The 23,225-nt window shown below is 40.3% G+C and overlaps 1 protein-coding gene across 2 annotated transcripts in view; it reads left to right on the forward strand.

Annotated features, from left to right (window-relative positions):
* LOC143318293 (CUB and sushi domain-containing protein 1) overlaps positions 1-23,225 on the forward strand; it is a 375,208-nt gene that overhangs the window by 176,345 nt on the left and 175,638 nt on the right. For both annotated transcript variants that reach the window (XM_076726460.1, XM_076726469.1), the window contains exons 4-7: positions 8,468-8,662; positions 9,460-9,667; positions 21,549-21,661; positions 22,811-22,888. In XM_076726460.1, the coding sequence (XP_076582575.1) occupies positions 8,468-8,662; positions 9,460-9,667; positions 21,549-21,661; positions 22,811-22,888 (594 nt within the window). The remainder of the gene's footprint in view (positions 1-8,467; positions 8,663-9,459; positions 9,668-21,548; positions 21,662-22,810; positions 22,889-23,225) is intronic.

The raw sequence follows: 23,225 nt of genomic DNA on the forward strand, positions 1-23,225 counted from the left end.
AATAATTACAATGAAGCACTCAAAGCCGTGTCAGTCCATGAATTGAAAAGTTACAAACCTCCATTGTTATTGACTAGAGGGAATGCACCCCAGCTCCCAACAGGCAAGAGAGGGCAGGGTTGAGGTGGCAGTGCCCTTCCTGAGAGAAGAGAGGAGGATTTAAGGGAAAGAGCAAGTTTTAAAAGCCTCAAGCATTCCTCAAATTCCTCCTTCAATTTAACAGTGTCTGTCTTGAAGTAATGATCTCTTTACTACAATATTGTAATTGCTGACAGATAAACCTTTATACTTCTGGTGTGAAAAGGTTGAGAATCACTATTTGGTAACTAACTACTCTCAGAATCCCAGATGACACAGACACTGAGGTGACTGTTCTGTACCGTGGTAAAATGATATAGTGCTGTAATGACATGGTCCGACATAAAAGAATACTACAATCAAAGGAGGTTTTCAGTGATGTTCTTTAGTAACAACTTACAGTTCTTTTGACAATGTTAACTTTGCTGGGACTTGAGCAGTTCCTATGGCAAAAATAGCTTGAGCATCCTTAGAACTCTGTGATTCAATATTCAACGTGTAGTCAATGTATTATTCAGTCAACCAGCTATGTGTAATGTAAAAGGGTTTGCAGGTAGTGAAGAACCTACAGAGAATGATTACCCAACTATTTGACATGTAGGTAGCTGCTTTCAGTGAAAAATCTGTCATAACTGAACCAAAAATAAATTAAAAAAAATGTTAAAAGGAGAGTGAATTTTTGACTCAAACTCCTCAGGTCACCAGAAAAAACAACTCCAAATGAATGTGAATACTTCTCAATGTATGTTGGATGTGTAAACAGGCAACTGTTTGCTACCTTCTTCGCCATATATGCTTTTTAAGGAGATGACTTGTCAGTTGTGTTCACAGCTTGGTCTGCTGCCCACAAGTAATCAAAAACTGGATCAGCATGGTTTAATATTATTCCAAATAAGCATATATTCCAAAAAAAAAAAAAAAAAAAACAACTTATATTGTTGAATTAGCTGGTAGCAGAACATAAAAGAGGGCAATACATTTGAAGTTATTAGTTAGTCTGCGCTTCTACTCCATGTCTGCCGGTAAATAATTGGTGATTCTGTGGTCTTTATAGAGCTGGCCATCACAGCATGGGGGTGTTGTATATTAGCAGCAAGTATTTCTTGCTTCCATAGTCAAGCTGGAGAGGCTGAGGAGAGCTGGTGTTTAACAGAGTGTAGCTGCTACAGTGATTACTCTATTTTGCAGGTGATTGATTAGAAGCACTGCTGGAAATGTCACTTGGCCTGCTAATATATTTTCAGCAGGGGAACATAGGAAAGGGGGTGTTAATACAGTACATTTTAATGCGTTTCATCCGAGGGAGCAGAGCAAAAATGTAACATTTAGGGGCTTGAGGGTTTTTTTTCCAGCTAAATGTGGATTCGGCCTCAGCTTGCGTCGCTGTATGCAGATGGAATATGTTTTGCTTTTGCAGTGTTTGGTATTATCCGTACAAACCCAAGTTTTAATCCATTGGTGTTGTTTACTACGTAACTTGTGATTCTACAAGCCCTAGTTCATTAGGCTGTGGTTTATTCCATGGTATTCTCTGTGTTGTAGAACAAAGTGAAGTCTGTACTCTGATTGCCCTCCTTCACTGGTGATCGTTGGGAATTAATGCTGGAAACATCACTGGCTGGCACACTTAAAAGGGAAATCCAGCATCCAGAATTGTCAAGCAGAATTCAGATATGTTGTTCTCATTATCTTGGACAGTGCAGTCATTATTTGAGATGATAAACAGCTCTCTGTCCCAAAGCAATAAATACAGCAGAAAGCTCAGATGTGTAGTACAGTATCTTTGGGATGTAGAGTACAGCATGCTGCTTTGAATATGAACCGAATGACCCTTAACCACCTAGTATTTAAGTTTAAGGTATGCCCTTAAGTTTGATTAGCTAGAGTCCAAGTTGCACTGATTATTGATAGTTAGTTAGCACTGTTGGAACATCACTTCAGCTGGCAGCCAACCTTTTTGGTAACTCTTTAAAGGGGAATTACGCTGAAAATCGTTACTTCTCTTACACATATCCCAAAACAAAATAATGAAAATCAATTTAGAGGGTGCAGTGGGTTGGACCGAAGGTGTGCTCAGAAGGTGAAATACCCCTTTAATGTCTTTGATTAATGAATTAGTGCTGCTGGAAATGTTGCGTTAGCTGTTGACACATTAAAACAAGGAGAGCACAGCAGGAGGCAAGGGGCCTCCGTTCAGCTTTGGCCCTCGGCCACAGTTGGCCAGGAGCCCCATTAGTGTTTGGTTGGTTAGAGTTATTATGTACTACGTGTCAGTGAAGCTGTTAATACATTTACACCATGGGAGCACTAGCGGCGCTGGGGAGTCCATTTACCTCAGGGGCTTTGGCATCTTTCCAACAGCAACAACTCCACATCAAGAATCACAGATTAAAGGAGTATGGCAATTGCTATTTGTTAATATATGCACATCATGGGAACTGAGGAGAGGTGTTAATGGATTATGGATTGCACCTATTGAGACATGCTTTCAGCGTGAACTCATGGTCCCAGCAGAGGTGTGTATGGGGAGTGATTTGATAGAATGGTGGTTTGTGACCAGATAAAATTATGTTTTCTGCACTTTTCCCGAACATGTCGAGTCGAGGGTGAACTCTGCTATAAAAGTCAATCTGCAGCTGCAGCGTGGCACCCATTGTTGAGTTGTGACTGGTGGAAATTGACTTGCTGGTCAAGACCTGTTTCCTATACTCTAACTGACCAAGGCTTTTGGTGCAAGTGACTTGGGACAGAATTTTAAAATGTATTTAGAGGACGCAGAACCTGACTGCATTTCACCAACCTGCATTTTGCATTTTGAGTCAAGCGGAAAAAGACTGCAAAAATCTTTTCATTTTAAAAAGTTAACTCATCTGCCAAAGTTTTAATCACTCTGAAAGATGAATTTTCTAAAAACAAATTTCAAATGCTAACATCTGTCCAAATCCCTGTTTGGCAATATGTGCACACGGTCTGACATTTGTTCTGGTTCCGCTTGGTTTTAACTTTACAGCCCCCTGGAAACCAAACAAGAAATTAGTAATTTTTGCCAGGTATGAGGAGCTAGATTTCACAAAACATCTGCTCCAACTTTGGCTTGTGGCAAGTTACATGCTGTGGATACAGATATAGTTCACTCCAGTTGTTCTGTTACTGTCAGGTAACTAGGGGTCATTTTCCACTCTCATTCCACGTGTTTTCAAGGAAACAGCACCACACACGACACATGGATCACTTGGAATAAATTCATAATGTACAAATGTGAACTTTTTTTTTTTTTACATTTATTTTCAAATTATTAATTGATTTTACTCACAAAACGTGCTGATTGTTTAAGATTCTTTTGTATGTTTTTTTTTTTTTTTTATCTGTACTGTACTGTTTTACTGCTGATGGCATCCAGGCGTGACTGCAGTGCTGCCAAAAAAATCATCATTACTAGGAGACCATGATTTAATGTCATCCAACTAAGTTGATCTTTCTATGTGGAATTTAATTATGGTAGTTTGCTTTTATCCACTACCAACTGCTTTAGTGCATCCATAACAACACATTGAAAGAGCTGTCTGCTCTGCTATTTTTAGCCGGTGGTTTGCTAATAGGCATAGCTGTATACTGTACTGTGGGAGAGACGGCATTGTAGAGGGACCTTGCTTAGGATGTCTTTTCAGCAGTAGCTGTTTAAGGCCAGACCTCTGACAGATGGAGATATGGAGAATTCAATGCAGACAGTTCTGAATAACAACTCAGAAAGACATGACTACATCTGGAGCTAGTGAGAGTAAAGAGTTTGCATTTTGAGCAAGAATCTGTCTTAGGTTTGATCTTTGTACATATGCTTGTTTGGGTAAGCTTTCTTCAAAGAAACCCCAGTGGGATCCCTCGTCCCATGAGAGAGACAAAATGTTTTTCTGTGTTGCGATTGCTCAATGACATCACCCAACGGGCTCTGAAGAGCCTGAAGAGCCTCTGCCTAACTCCCAGCTAATCCAACAGTGGGCAAAGAGGTGGAGCATGGGAGGAGCTGAGGCGGGCCAAATGAAACCTTTTTGCTGAAACCAAGCTGTTAGCTGTCACTCAAGAGTGGCCATGCTCATACTTATTGATTATTATAAGCCTTAATATAATTTAAACAAGTGAGTTCTATAAAGATTCACCCTCTGTACAGTTGTCATGAATGTGGAAAATAGCTATACAGGCCAAAAACATTTTTTCTACCATGCTGTAAATATTTATTATTATGTAATATGGGGTCTATGGGAATTGATTCACTTTTGTAGCTATCCTCAAGTGGCCAATCGAGGAGCTTCTGCGTTGTCTTCATTTTTTCAGCCCTGGAATGGAAAAAAGGAATGCAAACATGTTTTTTTTTTTGTTTCCTATACCGCTTAGACCTTTCTCTAGTGCTCACACAGTGAAGTGTGGAGGTAGGTCTAACTAAGCAGTCTCATGCCATACAATTATCTTGTTGTGTGGCAATAAAGGAGAAACAGAAACGAATGAAAATATACAGTTTACTTCGAGGAGGGAAAGAGGAACATAGAATACATCAAATGGAAAATAAGATACAATTGTGTACGTACAAGGTTTCTGCAAGACACTGATAATAATTGTTTCTTAATAATTTAACAATAAACGCTCCATCATCCCCCTTCCTCTCTCCCTCACTTCCTTATTCCTTCTAGCTCTTCTCTTTTACTTCCTTCATTTGTTCTTTCCATCCCAACACGACTTGTCTGTCCCCTCTAAGCTCTTTCTTTGTCCTTCCACATTCCATTCTTCTCTCCCGTTACCCCATTACTGTCAACCCTTGGCCTCACTCTTTTCACCTTTCGCCATTACTCCTGTGTCACGATTAAAACGATACCCTGCCCTAGAGTTGCCATAGCAACACACTGACCTGCCTTAAGGATCAGAACAGAGGGGCAACATCAGTCAGTTGTAGTTGACACACATGCACATATGCACACACACACACACACACACACACACACACACACACACACACACACACACACACACACAGGAATATGCAGATTTGTGTCTTTGTTTCTAAGATTGAAGCCATTTTCAGTGATATGAGAATGTTGCATGTTGTTCTCCTGCATTTGGAAGTTTCATCCCCACAAAATCAGCTTTAATGAGGTAATGAAAAGCCCACGTTGTCCTCAGGCTGTGTGCTCACGAAGAGTACGAGCAGTTCATAACACATGTCCGACCATGTTTTGTATTCTGACTGGTACAGAATTATAATTTTTTTTTTTGTGGGTGTGTGTGTGTGTGTGAAATAACCCCAAATGACCCCATCTTGCGAGTGGTTAGAATAAATAAAATTCAGAAACAAAGGAATCATTCAGAATTAAGTAATCAAAATCATTATGCTACTGAATATAATTGCAAGCGACTAATTTGAACTTTCCCAGGCATGAGGTTACAGCTAAACAAGGGTGTATAGCCCTGATTAAAAACAAGGCAAACAAAGTGTTGTGCACACAGTCAGTATTGTTCTCTGCATCTACATTGTAAATATCTGACAGTAAGTCAAAGTAATACTCATTATGATCATTTGTAATCTGAATTTGTTGTGGATATAACTCACTTGCTGTCTTATGGATATTGCTCTAGACATTCTAGCCAAGGGGAAGAGCCAAGTTCAGCCAAAATGCAATTTTTCCAGCACTGCTCACTGAAAGCCAATGCAGAATTGTTTGGTTTACAGTTAAGAGCTAAATTCATTAAGACTGACCTTTGAAATCTTCTGGGTATTAATCCCTGCTTAGACCAATAGACCCGGCTCTATACCTAGAAGAATGTGACATTATCTGTGGAATCGATGAGAATCATTGGGTCTTCCATTATACTAAGGCTACAGGAAGGACACATAAGTTTCGTGTTACCTTTATTTGTCAGCGTTATTCAGCTTCTTTGCACTGAAACTGCTGCTGTTAGAAAATATCTCATCATTATCTGTTTTTGTAAAATACAGATCTGCTTCTTTTGAATTAGAAAGATGAAGTATTGAGAGATAACATTTTTATTTCATGTTCATATTCATATTTCATGTTGTTCACTGGGTAACTTTAACAGACACCATTTCAGCACCAGGAGCTGTCCTTATTATGACCTGTTAAACAGCCCCGTACATGCTTCAGTGGCACTGTGTCTGCTCTCTGAAAGGTGCATTGATTCTTTTGAAACTAAATTTGACCCAATATGCTACTAATATGCATGCTAATAAGCAACAAGTTAATGCTGAATATGTGTACCATAATATAAATTGTCACCTTTGTTACAGTCAGGCAAAAATGTCTTATTCCTTTAGATGCAGTCATAAAGCCGTCACCTACATTGTGCATGTATAGGAAATCCTCTACAAGTGCGAGCTGTCAGCTGTCACATCTTGTCCAAGTGAAGCTGCAGTGGTCACCACTTCATACATATTGTATCTCACATCCATCCTACATTAGCACTGCAGGTGTGAATGCAGTTCGGTTTGGCACATAGAAGCAAAAGAATATGCTGTGATTCAAAAGTCGAACCTCAAACCAGACTGCGCTGTTTAATATTAGATGACAGAACAAAACAAAAATTGCCCCCAAAATGTAAATTGTTTCTCAAAAATGCAGCTCTTGTTAAGTTTGAGATTAGCTGGATACTGATTACAATGGTGAACACTTTATCCTTCCAAAGTACCCTTTCAGACAAATGAGAGAATACCTTTGTGCACCAAGCTGACACGCTAAAACGTGCCAGCCCGGCAGACACAGGACTGTACGGTCACGAGTGTGACTAACCACAAATGATTCCTTTCATTCTCTTCTCTTCGTTACTTCTCTCCCTCCCTTTGCTCATCCTTCAGTCAGTGCTCTAATCTCTTTCTTAGTTTGGGTTTTTGAATTTGGCTGTGTGTCTCACCTTGTTAAAACAAAGCAGGCAGCATGTTTACGCAGAGGACGGCATGGTCAGCTGAGTGTGAGTAACTTGCCTCTGATGCATGACTTCATACAATTCAAATAATGAGTCAATTAGAGTAAATTATACATGTTTAGGGCTCGCTGCAATTAGTTCACCTCTCTCTTTTCCTGTCTGACTGGAGTCTCCGTCTCTCCCCTTTCCTGTCTCCTCCTCTCCCACTCTGCCCTCCTCCATCATCCTGTCTGTATTCTTTCCCCCTCTCCTTCCTCCTCTTTCCTGTCTTCATCTTCCTTTCTTTTTTCTCCTCTTCCTCTTTGTCTTCCTCGTACCCCTCCCGCTTTCTCTCTGTCCTAGTTCTCATGGTCTCTTGGTGAAGCTTTGTCTAATTACCATGCTAGCGTTTAATTGGAGCAGCGTACACAAACACAGGGATTGACTGACTGAATACCCCTTATATGTAGTCGCACTGCACTGTGCATGCACACAGGCACACACACACACACACACACACACACACACACACACATTAAACAAGCCATTTGGATACACATTACATGCACACATTACACACTCAGCAAGTTAACATGCTCCAGTTATACAAATACACAAACACACATTGCACACCAGGGTTAGATACTGTGGAGTTTGTCCAGGTCGTACTACAGCCGCCGTGCTGATGCCCCTTCTGTAGAGCTAAGGCGCGTTGGCTACAGTCATACATTGATTTTGGCCTAGTTATACCATGAGCTGTGTTTAGCTGCTCCCACTGTAGAGCTGTGTCATCTAAGAAGTGACAACAACAGATGCACATTGGCAGAAAATGCGAGCCAGACATCTAAATACCACACAGTCACTTTCACATATTTTTAGGATTCTAGCAAACCGTACATGTGCATCTTTGGAATGATGGTGGTTGTCAGTATTTGGTAACTTTGCACTGTAGTTGGATATGTTGGAATGTTGATATTGCAAGATATATTTGACATATTTAGTCTCCTGAATCATCACATATTGGATCAGATCATTCAAGGGATATTGTTTACATTTTTTTGAGACCCAACAAGGGCTCTCAAGATAAATCTGGGGGGTCACAAGATGATTAAAGGCATTTCTTTTTTGCTCATTTCTTTTGAAGCACTGCATAGTTTTAACTCTGAAACACTCTGAAAGGGTAAATTTACTCTTTCATTGAACGCGCTTTTAGGTCATAGACATATGTGACCTGTGATGCTGGGTCACAAATAGATTCATTTTAAAGGATCACAAGTCGAAAAGGTAGATCACTCACCCAAAGACAGCCGCAATTATTATGTGATAAGTTTTCTGTTGTTCAGCTCTTGCTAGCTGCATGGCTCGTCAGTGGTCGATTATTTAATTTCTTCTTATTTAATTGTGTTTTTTTTTATGTTATCTTTTGTAAAGTCAAATGTGATATAATCAGACACATTTTTCTGCTTTTTGTGTCTCTGTGTTTCAGTCCTGCCCAGCCATACGTGTGGCACCCCCGGCCTCATTCCAAACGGAGTCATTCATGGCTCGCGGTACAACATGGGGGACAAGATCCGATACAGCTGTGAGTCAGGCTTTGTATTGGAAGGACACAGTATCCTCACATGTATTGTTTCACCTGGCAGTGGAGCACAGTGGGACTTCCCATCACCATTTTGTAGAGGTGAGATCTTTCTTTCTTTCTTTTTCTGTCTTTCTTACTCATTTTTGTAAATGCCTAGCACCAACTCCAATAATAAAAGTAAATTAAAAGATGAGAAAATAAACAGTCTAATTGCCGGGGTCATGAGAATTGAAGGACCTGAACATGGGGTCACAGGCGAGACGAGGATGAGAAGCCTCGGTGCATTGATTACTGAACGAGATGGAGCCCAAAATCCTCAAGTAAAGCCCGTCTAATGGTTCATTAGTCTACAGACAAGGACAGATCTGTCCAAGTTTGATTTGATGGCTGAACGGCTCAGCTCAGGGATTCAGTATCTTCTGATAAATCTCTGCAAAACCTGCTTTATATTTTTAATGTTTTTCAGACACTTCAGTTCAGTGATTTGATTTTTTCTTCTTTTTTCTTGTGTGATGATGTAAAAATGACAACGAATCCAAGAATTGCATGTTAATTCATGAACTGAAATGGGAAATTAAACTATTGTGTTTTTCCTAAAGTGTGGTTATCAATCAACGAATTAATCAGAACTTTATTTGAATAGCACCTTTCACACAGAGTGGTGCAATTTAAAGTGTTTGACAAATGATGAACAAGCTGATAATAACACATATATAAACAGTTGTAGACGAATGCACATGAGAGTTAAAAATCACAAAATAGAATCTATAAAACAGATGAACAAAGGAAGGAAATAAACTAGAACTTTTTGTGTGAAAAATGAAAAATGTTTGTGTATGTTGAGTAGTTGCCATGTCCTCTCATTTCTGTCCTTCTACCTCGCTGTCTCTCTCCAGCGGAGGGAGCATGTGGCGGTACGTTAAGAGGCACTGCAGGCTCAATAACAAGCCCAGGATACCCTGCAGAGTATGACAACAACCTGGACTGTACGTGGTCAATCCTCTCCGAACCCGGGGACACCATAGCTCTGGTCTTCAACGACTTCTTATTAGAGGATAAATATGACTTCCTGGAAATCAGCGGGACAGAAGCACCAAGCATATGGTGAGATTCGTTTCATACACCTTCCGCAGTGCTGAGTAGATAAGATGGAGGTCATGCGAGTCTTTGTGAAAATCAGCAGGGGGCACACGGCAAGTGCTAAGTGAGACGAAAATGAAAGCAGACACACATAATCACCTCTGACATTTGAGAGGTGAGTGGCATAGACATGAAAACACACACAAACAAAGTGCCCACCGTAGCCTTGTTCTGTAAATTAGTAGTACACCACTGTCCAAGAATTTGTCGCCTCGAGGCTTTTTTCTGCTGTTAGCTGACTTGTTCACATTAAAGACAACAGTTGTTGTTTTCACTGCAATTTTCTCCAACTTGTATACTTTCAAGGGGGGCATTTAATATTAAAAAGAACTAATAATGTTGTTGGGGAGGACAGATACGACTACTGATTGATTAGATGCACAGGAGTCCTGTTGATTTTCCTGATTTATTCAAATCACACAGGGAAGGTGATAAATTGTTGTTTTCACTCCCGTTTTCTTTGCTCGCATTTGAAAATTGGCACTCTGTGGTACCAGAACACACTCTGGTTTTTATATTTAGAGCACTGTTGGAATCTCCGTTGGCCTGTTCAGAACGTCACACATCTCCATTGAAGGTTTAGATGTGTTTTTGCAGGGGTGGAGGCAGCCTAATGGTTAAGCTTGCAGGGTTGTCACTGAAGCTGCTAGAACTGATGGGAACACTAACGTTGAGGGGGGCGTTAAAAAGTAGTTTGGCCTCCCTCAGTAATAACAACGCAGACCTGTGAGCCAGGTCTGATCAAAACTCGACAGAAGTAGACTGATTGTTTTGAACAACTCCTGGGTGTGTGTCATGTGTTTTTAAAGCAGCGCATGGCTGAAAAACAACATACACACTTACAAACTTTGATAAATGACAGTACATTTAGGAAATTCCTCAGCAGCCTGTGTTATCCTTTGTTACACCACATTTGACGTCTGCTTTTTATGTAAGATTAGCTATTTTCTGTTTACCTGAAAAGGAATGATTGTTTTCATAAGAACACCAATCAAATCAATTCATAAACCTCTGTGCTAGCCACTGCCACGTGACATGATCCTCTTTCTTTGAAATGGAGAACCATTTGTAACATATCTCTGTAAAGTTTAAGAAAAGGGAGGCAATCACTCTTTCTCCTCCTGGCTTATCACTGCTGAAGTGTCCAAAAGGATCTGCAAAACTGCCCATGGTGACATGGCATTTTCAATTCAGTAAATACAAACATCTGTGTATTGAGGTATGTTTGTGTCTGGGGAGATAATGTGATGAGGCAATGTTGTGTAACAGCAACAACACGGTTTTGGAATCTTAATCTTTATTATCTTTTCTAACTTGTAAATGTGATTCCTAAGAACGCATCCATGGATCACCATGCGTTGCAGAAATGGCCTGTCTCCCATTTTTCACGTTCTCCTGACTTCAACTGATGGATGACACTGTCTTCCATGTGTAGAAAATGGTTCATGATTGTGGTGCAACCTGCAGAAGAAGAAAATGGATAGGACGACAGATAAATACGTGGAGTGAAGGAGGCAGAGAGGATCGCACCAGATGGAAACAAAAGGAATGGAGAATAATTGCACGTTTAGTCCTGTCACCAGCAGAGCGGTACACATCATGCATTCTCATGATACAGTGTGTGTGTGTGTGTGTGTGTGTGTGTGTGTGTGTGTGTCTGTGTGTGTGTCTTAGTGTCAGGTCTTAAGTGGCCCTCTGACTGTGTGAGCTCTTGCTCGTTTCTCGAGGCTCTGACAGATTACACACACTCCAGTGCGCGCCCACACACACACACACACACACACGCATGCACGCACGTACACACGCTCATATCTTGTCTCTGTCAGTATAACATTCAAGGACCACTGTCAGCCCACCATCTGCAATGCGGGGGGAAGACAGGGTGTGCAGTGGAGAGCACACCCAACATTTTGTCACATGGAAAACAGTGACTGCAACAGCTGAAGCCTTTTGACGTGACCATTCTGAGTTCAGACTGAGCAAAACATCTCTAAGCATTTTACACGATGGGGTCGGAAATATGTTTAGGCACATTAAATAAATTACAAAATACGGGCGTGTTTTGTAATTTATTTAATGTGCCTAAACACATTCATTAAAATATAATTCCAAGGTAAAAGTTGGCAGATTGGTTCTACAATAATATGAATTGATATGAAATTATATTTGTGGATAAGAAAGTCAGAATTTACTATGCAACTAAAATACAAGCTTATTTGTTTGTGGTATTTTTTTAATAAGACTCATGTATGTATTGTTTCCCATTTACTATATCAGCTTGAGCACAGATACAGAGACAAAACAGAGAGGGTGAGAGAGAGGGGGGGCACACTGCAAAGGTCTCAGGATGGAACTGAATGGAAGATGTTGTAGTTATATGGTTTCCATCTTAGGCGCCAATGGCTGCCCAGACGCCTTGTATATTTAAAAGAAAGTTCACTGATCCATCCTAAAACAATGGAATTTTTAAAAAAGTAGACATCAATAGGCTTCTGCCGTGCACAATCTAATCCAACCCTAAATACTTTTCTCCAGAGGTGGGATTAAGAGATGATTGACATTTTGGCTGAGACATGTGGGCAGGTCATTGTGAAAATGACTGACACCTGACAGGACCACTGTGACGGGTTCTTCCTGTTTACCCACAGCTTTTTCTGATTGGCTGTCCCAAAAGCAATTTCCTGTTTCATGTTCCTGTCCGGTAGCTGGCAGGTTGAATGTCAGGTTGACTAGCTGTTACTTGCACACACATACCCACCCACACACTCGCACACACACATATAAGTAATTGTGTCAGGGCTATTTGACTTTTTGATTCAGCTCGACAAAGTGAATCATCTGATCCCAGTTTGTCAGAAAGGAATTATGGTCATATCATGTTTTGTCATTCTTTTCTTGAGATGAAAATTTTATTCCTGCAGACAGTTATATGTAAATCCTGTTTTCAGGCTTATCACAACATTTCGTGACTCTAATTTGAAAGATTATGTCCTGGATAATCTGACAGTTGTACCCAGTTTTCTGGCAACCAGCCTGCCAGACTGTAATACTTTGAAACCTGCCTGCTGATGTCTAGTCATACTGGCAAAAGGCAGCAGTTACTGGCTAATGTGAATATTAGATTTCACAAAACCTCTATGCATTTGTGTTCAATAGTCCAATGGTTTATCACACTGTATGGCTTACACTATGTTTATATACATATGTAATTTCTCTATTTGCAAGTAAAATATTAACAGGTCACACAGCCGCTTCTGTATGCACCCGAGGAGGTCATCAGTCCCTCTCACTGCACGTATTTGCTCATGTTTTCCATTAATCAAGAAGACAACCCTGATTCATCTGGAAAACAAGTAATTTGAGCAGAAACTTTTGTCTGAATGAAGATTGAGACACCTTGATTTTTTTCATCTGTCCATTTCATTTCATGTCCCGATCATGTCACAATTACACATTTAATTTCAGACTAATATCTGGTAAACAGGCAGAATATTTCAGCTTGTCCGTATAAATACCATCGTCTGATTTAAATAGCATGGATAAGCTCTAATTGTACACAAACAGGAATGTACCCAGGATATAACGAGGCAACTTTTCACTGTTTTTACAGAGGCCTTGATAGGTGTACCTGAATATGAAGACACATAAACAGCCTATTATAAGTAAAGGCTATACGTGGTCTATAGGCTATTATCAGTAATGCTGTTAGTCAGTATCTTCAAATGTGAACAGATTTTCTTTCTGATTACTTGAAATGAGCTCTGTTTATCAGTTTCAGTCAAGGTCAAGCCTCCCTGCTTTAAAGCCCTCTCCTGTCTCCTTCCTCACCTCTACCCTTCCACCCATTTCTCCTTCCTTCCCCTTTCTCCTCTTTCCCCTTTATTCTCTTCACTCCCTCCAGCTTTCCCTTCTTCTTTCTCTTTCTCTGGCCCCTTTTCATCCTCCTCTCCTCCTTGATCTTTGTCTGTTTAAAGTACAACACAAAACTGTGTTGCCCAGCAGTGTTTGTACTGTCATTTTCTTCACCTGAATGAATTCTTTCTCTGCTAAAGGCCAGTATATCCAAGGAACACGACCAACAGTGATTAATCACATTTTGTTCCTTATTGCTCAATACATTATTCACATTGATTTTTAACCCAGTTGCCAGTGCTGAAAACAGAAGAACATGCCTTAATGTACAGTATCATCACAACAATAGTCTAGGATTTTTAATAAGTCAGTGGTTTGCTCAGCTGATTTAAAGAGGATGATGGAATTTTCACATTAAATGAATCCTTTCCCCATCCTATCTACTCCAGACTTCTAACTAAATGAAAGGCCCTAATTGCCAATTATTTCTTTAATTGAGTAACAGGGTCACTACACATAGCACATAGTGTGATGAAACTGTTACCCACAAATCAGGTCTCCTTCCTTAGAAAACTACATTACCTTAACCACCTTAACTCCTAACATACAAGCTTTCAAAGTAATGGCAATGATGGTGACTTGACATTTTGTAAAGATATCGAAAATCCACATAAGATAAATCATAATGACTTTTGTGTTGTGAGTGAAATGTCTTGACAGATTCAAATCAATTGCAATGAAATTTTGCCACTCACGTTCATGTCTCCCTCAGAAGAATTGGAATTTGTCTGTCAACTGTCACTAACATAAAAAAAATCCCAATTTCAGTCAAAGTCCAAACTTTGTTTTGTTCAAAACTTTGGTAAACTGCAGAATACCTGCAAACCAAATAAAAATCCCATCAGCCTCCGCTGTGCTTTGTCTTTAGTGTTATTTAGCAAATGTTAACATGCTAACATGTCAAACTACAGTGGCGACCATTGTAAACATGGCCTGCCAAACATAAGCTAACATTAGCTCAGTGATAGTTGTGTTAAGGTTTGTGAGAAACGCTTCACAGAGCTGCTAGCATGGTCGTAGACCTCGAGTCTTGTTTAATGGATGAGATTTTTGCTTTAACCTATCACTGTGAAGTAAATGAAGTAAATGTTGACCGCACAATGTAATGGCTACAGCATAATGACAGCACTGGCATTCAGATTGGTTTCCTATGAGTCTTGCTTTCACTGTATAAGTGTGTGCTCCACTGGGCGTGATCTCCTGGGAAAATGAAGGCTTGATTTACAGCACACAGGCTGACTGGATCAATTTACTTGTTAATACGAAAATCAATAGACAGAAAATATACTATCATTGCACTCCCGACACCAACACCTGCTAGAGGTACTTTAGGGGAGGCAATAATTAATATATTAAAGTCTTATCTTATCTTATAACCAATCTATGTTATTACTCTGTATACGTTGTGACATTTCACTTTGCCTCTTCAGCACACATACTTCTTCCTTCTCTGTCATATCCAGAGTGGTGTTGATCATTTTTCACAGAAATTTGGAAATAAATGCAGTGTGTCCTGTGCTGTTGGTAGATGCTCGGATCCAAGGAAAACTGAAAGTGTTCGGTTCCCTTTGCGACAGCAGCGCCAACAATAATACCACCTGGAAATGCTAGCACGGATTGAAAGTTCACACGTTCCTATTTAACTGATGCTACCTTCAGCAGACTTCAGTAAAGTAAAAAAGAAATCATTGTAATGTGAGCACACAAAATAATTGGTATTCTTCCAGACTACAGGCCAGTAAGTAAACATGCTATCACCTGAATGGGTTTTGTTAAACGGGAAGCTGTGAAAATTTCTCCACCAACCTGCACTGTTTTGTATTGGGTTGTATTCTGTTCTCCTCTCTTTTCTTTTACCTCTGACTCTCTCTCTCTCTCTCTCTCTCTCTCACTCACACACACACATATGCATGCACAGTTTCATTTTTAATTACTTTATTGGCAGCAATAGTAAAGTAGTAGCAAAGTAATTTCCATTAAACCATACGCTTTCTAGTTGCTTATCCAGGTCATTTTGTAGTCATTTAACCGGGACAAAGTCAGTTCATTCAGGGGCCACTGAGTCACTGCAGTCCACACGTCATCTTTGTGACTTACTGTCTTTGATGCACACAACTGCCTGTCCGTCATATGGATTACATCTGTAGGTAAAACTTCCTGAACTTCTTTCCATGAGGCATTTGCCCATCTGGATCAAGCAAACAGATGTGATCTCAGTCATGAAGCTGTTGACTCTTATCCCAAACAAATCACGGTTTGTAAACTTGTCCAGCAGGAATCCAAGATGGTGTTCTGATGAATCTAGAAGGACAGCATCATCTGCAAATAGTAGAAATGCCAACTGCTGACTTCCTCGCCCTGTTTAATACAAATAGAAGAAAAGGCAAGGTGTGCCCTTATCAGAGTCCACTGCTGGCACAGGTTTGCTTGAACAAACTTGTTGGCTTTGACGACCTGAATGTCTGCAGTGCATCCCACAGAAAAATCTGGGGATCACAGCTATGAGCATTTTATAAAACCCCAATACACACGTAGACAAGATTAGGAAAGCCCTATCACTGCTGAAGAAAGTAGAAGTTGATAAGATGATGGCACCTTTTTCCACGAGCTCACATTGCTCTTCATAAATGTGAGGTTTAACAGTCAGCCAGATTTTTTTTTCTGGCACCCTGACCTTGGTAGGCTTTCCTAGAAAAGGTTTAGCCGTGTAATTCTTTGATCATTTGAACACACCCTCCAGACCCCTGACTGAAACTTGGGAATGGCTGGCCTTGTCTGCCAGCTCAAAGGGCACCACAGCAGGCCTGCAGCATCTGTGGATGAACCTTGTCCATCCTCAGTGCCTTGTCATGAAGAATTCAGTCACAACTACCAAAGAAATAGGCCCGGACTTTTTCCACCCTCTTTCTAACCTGAATCTTTTCTTTCTTCCTATTTGCCCTCCCCTCATGTTGCTCTGTTACGTCTCGTTACACTCCTCCCTTTGAGTCCCTCTTTTCTGACCCTCCTCTGCTTTTTCCTCTCCCCTTGGTCCCCTTTTTTTAACCACCAGCCCTCCCTTAGTCTCCATTTTCAAACACCTCTCTTGTCCTGTTATTCCATTTACATTTTAAATTATGTTTACTGGCTCCATGTTTGTCTTTGTGAACGTGTATGTCTGTGTGCGACTTTCTGTTTGAGTGTGTGGGTGTGTTATGAGATTAAAAGTACCGGTGTACCAGGGTTTTGCACTAAGCACTTGGAATAAACAGCTATCTGTTGTGGATAATGTGCTTTCCAACTTTTCTGACTTGTATCCAATCATTTATTTTTACAGTGCCTTTTTGTCATTTTGCAGATCCTCACACCCACAGGAATTTTCAATAAGTGTAGCAGTGGAAATAATGTATTTCCAGCAATACAAGCAGCGAGTAGATAGGGCAAGGGCTAAAGCAACAGGAGTCGTGTTTCCATCGACGTATTTTTATGCGCACATTGAAGTATTGCATTAGAAAAGGCTGATTTTTGCAAAAAGGTTTTTACACTCGCTCGAGGTGAAGGAGAAGAACAGGAAGCTGTTTGCACCGTCCACATCTTCCTGGATATTCCCATGATGTGCAAATCCGTGTATCCGTTCTCCTTTTGTAGATGGCCAAGGCGACTGGTTTTGTTTCCTCGTCTTCTCTGAGGTTTGTTTGTGGTTTTGTTTCTGGTTCGCGACCTCTGCTTCATTACAGCCATGCATAACTTAACCCATAAATCCAACTTGATGGAAATGCACCTAATTCACATTTCCTTTATTTTTCTTTTTTGCATTATTTCAAATTCGCTCGACAGTGAGATGGGAACACGGTTTGCGCATGTACAGAACAAAGTTATACCTCAGTGTCTTTGTGATGTTCCTGTATCACTAGAAAGCTAGTGGTCTAACAAGAGGGAAGTGCTACAGCGAGCACAGAAATCCTTCATTTGCCTCCTTCTCTACTCTGTTTTGTGGCTTGTCCTCTCTTCTTCTATTGTCTCCTCCTCTCAGGTATTTCAGCCCCTCCTTTCCTCTTCTCTCTTTTTTACAGTTCTGCACCCTCTCCTCTCTGTCTCTCCCCCCTCTTTGTTTTATCCTCATATGTTATGTGAAACCTTCTCTTTTGTCTTTTCCATTCTCCCATTTCTTCTCTCCTTCCAGCTTCACTTACTTTCTCATTTATCTCTATCCTTTGCAACCTGGTGTTTATAATGTCCAACCTCATTCACACTTCCTTCCTTGCGTCCCCTGTTTTAACTTCTGCCCTCTCCTTGCGGCTTGTGTAACCTCTCTTCTCCTGTTCATTTAATTTCCTGCACTCACCTCCTCCTCTACGTTCTTCATCCATCAGTTTTCCTCTGCAGGTTGTTCTGGTTTTTCTTCTTTCTTTCACCTTGTAAGGTCTCCTCACATTTCTCCTTGTCCTGTAACCCGCTTTATTGGTTTATATTCAAGCTGTCCTTCATTATCTTTCTCTCCTCTGCTCTGTTCCCCCTCATGTCTATCATTTTCACCAGCTTAGTCTTCTGTCAAACTTCTTGCAGCCTCTCTTCTCTTCTCATTTGCTCTTTCTTCTTTCTTTCCTTTCAGTTCATGTCTCATCCCTCTCTCCTCCTCCTCTCTGACCTCTTGTCTCTCCCTCATTCCAGTGTCAGGCAGCTGGCCAGTCCCCATGAATAATGGAAGAGATGCAGCACATCTCTCACTTTTATCTGTGTTTCTCTCTACTTTTCATATTTCCCCATCTTTTTTGTCCTTCCCAACACACAATGACTGTACTGCTCTCATTTAAACTTTTCATACATCAACATGCATCCTTGAAGCTCTATCCTCAACCCCAAACTTAAGTCCTGACTCTAAGAAAGCCATTTGAAGGGGGGCTGTTTTTCAGCAAGCTCTCTGTACACTCGTTAAAGCTGTGATAATTGATTTCTTACCACTAGAGAGCAGGAAGGAGACACCAAATCACCAAAATGTGCAAAGAAACACACATTTATTAAAATACAGAGACCAAACAAGAACACGTTTTCCAAAGCACTGTGCATAAAGACCTCCTCTGGGAACAACTTACCGCTCTTAATCCTTTTGAAACTGTTGATCGTTGCTGCCCATTAGTGTCTGGCATCTTGACACACTGAATAGAAGTCATTTCAGCACTCTCTGGATCACATGACAGGCCAGACTTATCCCTCAAAACCTTTCAGCCATTCAAGTCAGCCGGAAAGGGAACGTGTTTGCCTTGATGGAATTATGAGATGCACAGATGGGTCTTTAATAAAGTGTGATTCATCTGAGTAGATATACAATAACACTTGATTTGTACATAGTACAGTATCATATCACCTTTGTCACATATGATTATTATTTACATAACCACCATTTTGCAAATGCAGAGGACCTGGGGCAGTAACAGTACAATACCAGCAGTTATTTCCCAATGTAATACTGAGCAGAATTGATTTTCTTCAGGATAGAAATGTGTTGGTAAGGCCTTGCCATGAAAGGTGAGTCAGCACCTCACACCATTTCTACCTAATCACACCACATCAGATTTAGAAACAGGTTTATCACCTCATAGGTTTTCTCTTAAAATGAATTTGCTTTTGTGTTTATTAAATAACTAAATAAATACAGAATTTTTCTTTTTATTCTATTTTCCAGTAGTTCAGTGAGTTATTTCATTAGAGGATCAGTTTCACTGTTCTTAAAGGCATATTTTTTTTTTACATGTCGTGGTTTTTACCGAAAAAAGGAATGGATAAGTAAACTGGTCATCATTTAGATATTTTTATTTTATTTTTTTCGTAGCAGACAACTTGTTTAACAATATTTTCTTTTATCAGACTGATTTAACAAGTTTAACTGAAATGAAATTATACACTTACCCAACCAGGGTAAACATGCACTGAAATAAAGAATAAGTAAATAAAGAGGCAACATAATATAAAACTTCATTGGTGTCTTTGGGGAAGTGCTTCAGTTCATCTTGCACTCCTGTCCACAGAGCTCATAGGTCAGGCTCAGGTGCTGCCTGCAGTATTCACCACAGTATGTAGAGCACTGTATTCACTGTGTTTTATGCATCATGTGCTGCCCTCAAAAATTCCCTGAATTCTCGTTTTTCAGCTCGTATCTCACACGTCATTATGTCACACAACCATGCATGTCTGTTTAATCGCACTAACTGCCAAAGACCACTAGTGCTCTACTGTAGTCAGTTCACTCTGTATACTATAGTTAGATTGCCTTCAGGCAGACACAGTGGCAGTGCTTTTGTCTCATCTGACATACTTCATATTCTTTTTTCTGATTTGCTCGAGCTGTCTCTTTCACAGATACAGAACTTTGTGTCCCCGATAATAAGCACTCAATAAGGTCCTCTAACAAGCGCTCTTAATATTTTTTTTTACCACTTCTCATATTTTGTTTCTGCCCTTTTCCTTATCTGTGTTTCCTCCTCCCTCACTGTCTCTATCTACTCAGTACACCTGCTCTAGGGAGGATGGTAGAACATTGGCTTCCAGGCAGTCTCTTACATCATTTCCTTTTTTTGTCTCAGTGCACCATTTTCCCCACATTTTAAATTTTTATTTTACCACCGCATTGGTTGCCGTTGGAAATGAAATGCGAGAGCAGCTAAAGCTGATGTAAGACTTACCATAGGCAACCAACTCATCGTCTCAGTGGTGATGCTTTAGAAACAGTTTTTGAAGATGTGAACTTTCTGACTTTCTACTACTTCACTATCTTCATTCACCTCTACTACTTTACTATTTATCATCTCTTCTCTTCCTGTCTTACTTTTGTTAGCACAAATAAGTGTATGACACACCTGATGTAATTCTATTTTATCCTGAGCCCAGAATCAGTCACTTTATTCTCAAAATCCCCAAATGTTATATCATAATTTAGACAGCTTCACAATATATCTTTCCTTTGGTTTTCAATAATTCAGCTTTTTCTTTTTTATTGTTGGATAGAATTGCTTAATATTCACTCAGTTAAGCACACTTAGATGCAACACTTCTAGTGTACCCAGTACAACCCCAGTGCTCTGCTTCTGGTCAGTGGTGATCATTATGGAAGGGATAATATCATTCATTCAATTCCCGCATCCATACTTTCCAAGCCAGCGGAACAAATTGCCTTTCAGCTAAAACCTCCTTAAATTACAGCCAGCCTTTGCACCATGGAGGGCAATGCAAAGTGACATCAAAATCATACTCTGAACTCTCTGGAAAGTTTTGCTTCAGGAAGGGACATTTTGTATGTTATTGCCCTCAGGTGGAGCAATTTAGATCCTTGATTGTTCACACTTCTGTGTCCTGCATTATATGATGCATTGCGTTTACTATTGTTTATCACGAGTAGTTTCACAACAGCGGTTGGTCGTGCTGTAGTCTGTAATGCTGCAGCCATTCATAACATGGCAACAATTTTCAAGCACTTTCCTGCAACAGCTGCCTTTCTTTTTGTATACTTCAAATAAAGCTCACTGTCCATGAATCGAGTGCATGTACTGCATTGTCGTTCGCTGGCAGAGGGCACAATCTCTGCCAGCATGATGTCCACCAACAATGTGGACCTTAAAGAAATGTGGAGCACATTACACAACAAATAAGTAACGCAACATTCAGTATATTCATTGGACAGGGCCTCAGTCTTTGTGTGGACAGTGTGGATTTGCAGTAACAACAGCTTGAGCTTCAAACATCATACCCTCTCTTCCCCATCTGCCTTGTCTTTCTCTGCTGTATTCTCTATAGTATAGCATAAATACACTAAAGAACAGAAAGCAGCTACAAGTAAACTCTAATGTGGAAAGGCTGACACATTCCAGATAGGTATTCAGTGTTCAGGTTTTCTGCCTGCATTCCCCTTCTTCTTCTGTTTGGTTTTCTGTTCATTCATTTCTTATTTGTGTACTTCCAGGCTGACTGGTACAACCCTGCCCTCACCAGTGATCTCAAGTAAGAACTGGCTTCGCATACATTTCACCTCAGACAGCAACCATCGAAGAAAAGGATTCAGCGCTCAATACCAAGGTATAACACACCCTTTCAGTCACATTGCTTTTGTGTTCTCAGCCCCCCTTTTACCCATATGGTATGAACACAAGTATTTGTATGAAGTATTGATGTGTGCACATCTGTTTGTGCTGTGAGAGTTTTTCTTTTCAGTCAGTCAGTCAGAGTCAGGGTCAGAGTCATTTTTATTGTCCCTCAGCAGGGATATTCATTTTGCAGTGTAGGACGACACATACGAACAATAAAAGACAGCAATAACAATCGTACAGACAGTCAGTCATATAAATAAAACAATTACAATCATGTCAGGATTTCTTTTTTCATTGTACGAACCAATCCACACATAAAAACACAAACAACATAGGACTGGCAATACCTAATCGTCCTCTTGCATCATATACTCATGTACTGTCATTGAGAGGAGTAATTACTGGGGACAGAAGTCTGAAACCACCTGACTGGACTTGCTGGACCTTTCCTGTCATCTAATTGACTGGTTGTATGACTTAATTAGCATTTTAAAGTGCATATTAGTTTCCATGTGGCAGCTCACATTTAATTGGCTGCTTCCAACATGAAACACAGTGATCCAAGACCTGTCGCTCTTGCAGATGCACAGGAGGAGAGACCGGGCTTGGATTACTGTGTTCTGTTCATCTCCTTTTCTCTTCACTTTGCTATTGGTACTTCTGTCATTTACTTTCTGTCTGTCTCTGCTGTATATGGTGTGTGTGTGTGTGTGTGTGTGTGTGTGTGTGTGTGTGTGTGTGTGTGTGTGTGTGTCAGTGAGAGAGATGTCTGTTTCTCAGTGGATTGTAGTTTGGTTGTAGCATAGATTTTTTCTGTTATCCCCTGCAATACTGCTGCTTAGGATAAGATAGGTGGAATACATTTTAATGCTGCTCCACCGCTTTGCTCTTCTCCCCCTTTTTCTCCTCTCTTGTCCCTACTTCTCCGTGGCTTTTAATATCTTCTCCCTTTTCCCTGTTCTAATTTTCACTTTCTGCCACTGTTGCATTTGTTATAGGTTTGTTTCACAAATAGTTGATGTGCACTGCGTGGCAAACCTGAAAATAATAAACACTCAAAAGATTCATCGTGCTTTAAGTTTAATAAATCACTATTTCTAACTGAATTAATAACCTCTATCCTTTCTCCCCTCTGCAGTGAAGAAAGCAATAGAGTTGAAGTCCAGAGGGGTGAAGATGATGCCCAGTAAAGACTCCAGTCACAAAAATGCTGTCTGTAAGTAAACTGCTGTCTGCTGTTAGTGTGAAAGTACATCTTGCAAACTTGAGACCCATTTGGTCACACACACACACACACACACACACACACACACACACACACACACACACACACACACACAGAGCACAGACTGTATGTACACAAGATAGCACGGCCAGCATCCATCTTTGATGTGGCAAGGGCAGTGATTTCATCTATGTTTCACTGAGGATGCCCTTCTAGGAGAAAATGATTGTTTTTCTGTCTTTCTCTTCTTTCCTTCAAAGGGTCAGAGGTCAACATGAAACCAGTTCTATAAACAGAGATTATTTGTTTTTACAGAAGCAACATTGTT

The sequence above is a fragment of the Chaetodon auriga genome, chromosome 1, assembly GCF_051107435.1.
Source record: "Chaetodon auriga isolate fChaAug3 chromosome 1, fChaAug3.hap1, whole genome shotgun sequence".
NCBI classification, from domain to species: Eukaryota; Metazoa; Chordata; class Actinopteri; order Chaetodontiformes; family Chaetodontidae; genus Chaetodon; species Chaetodon auriga.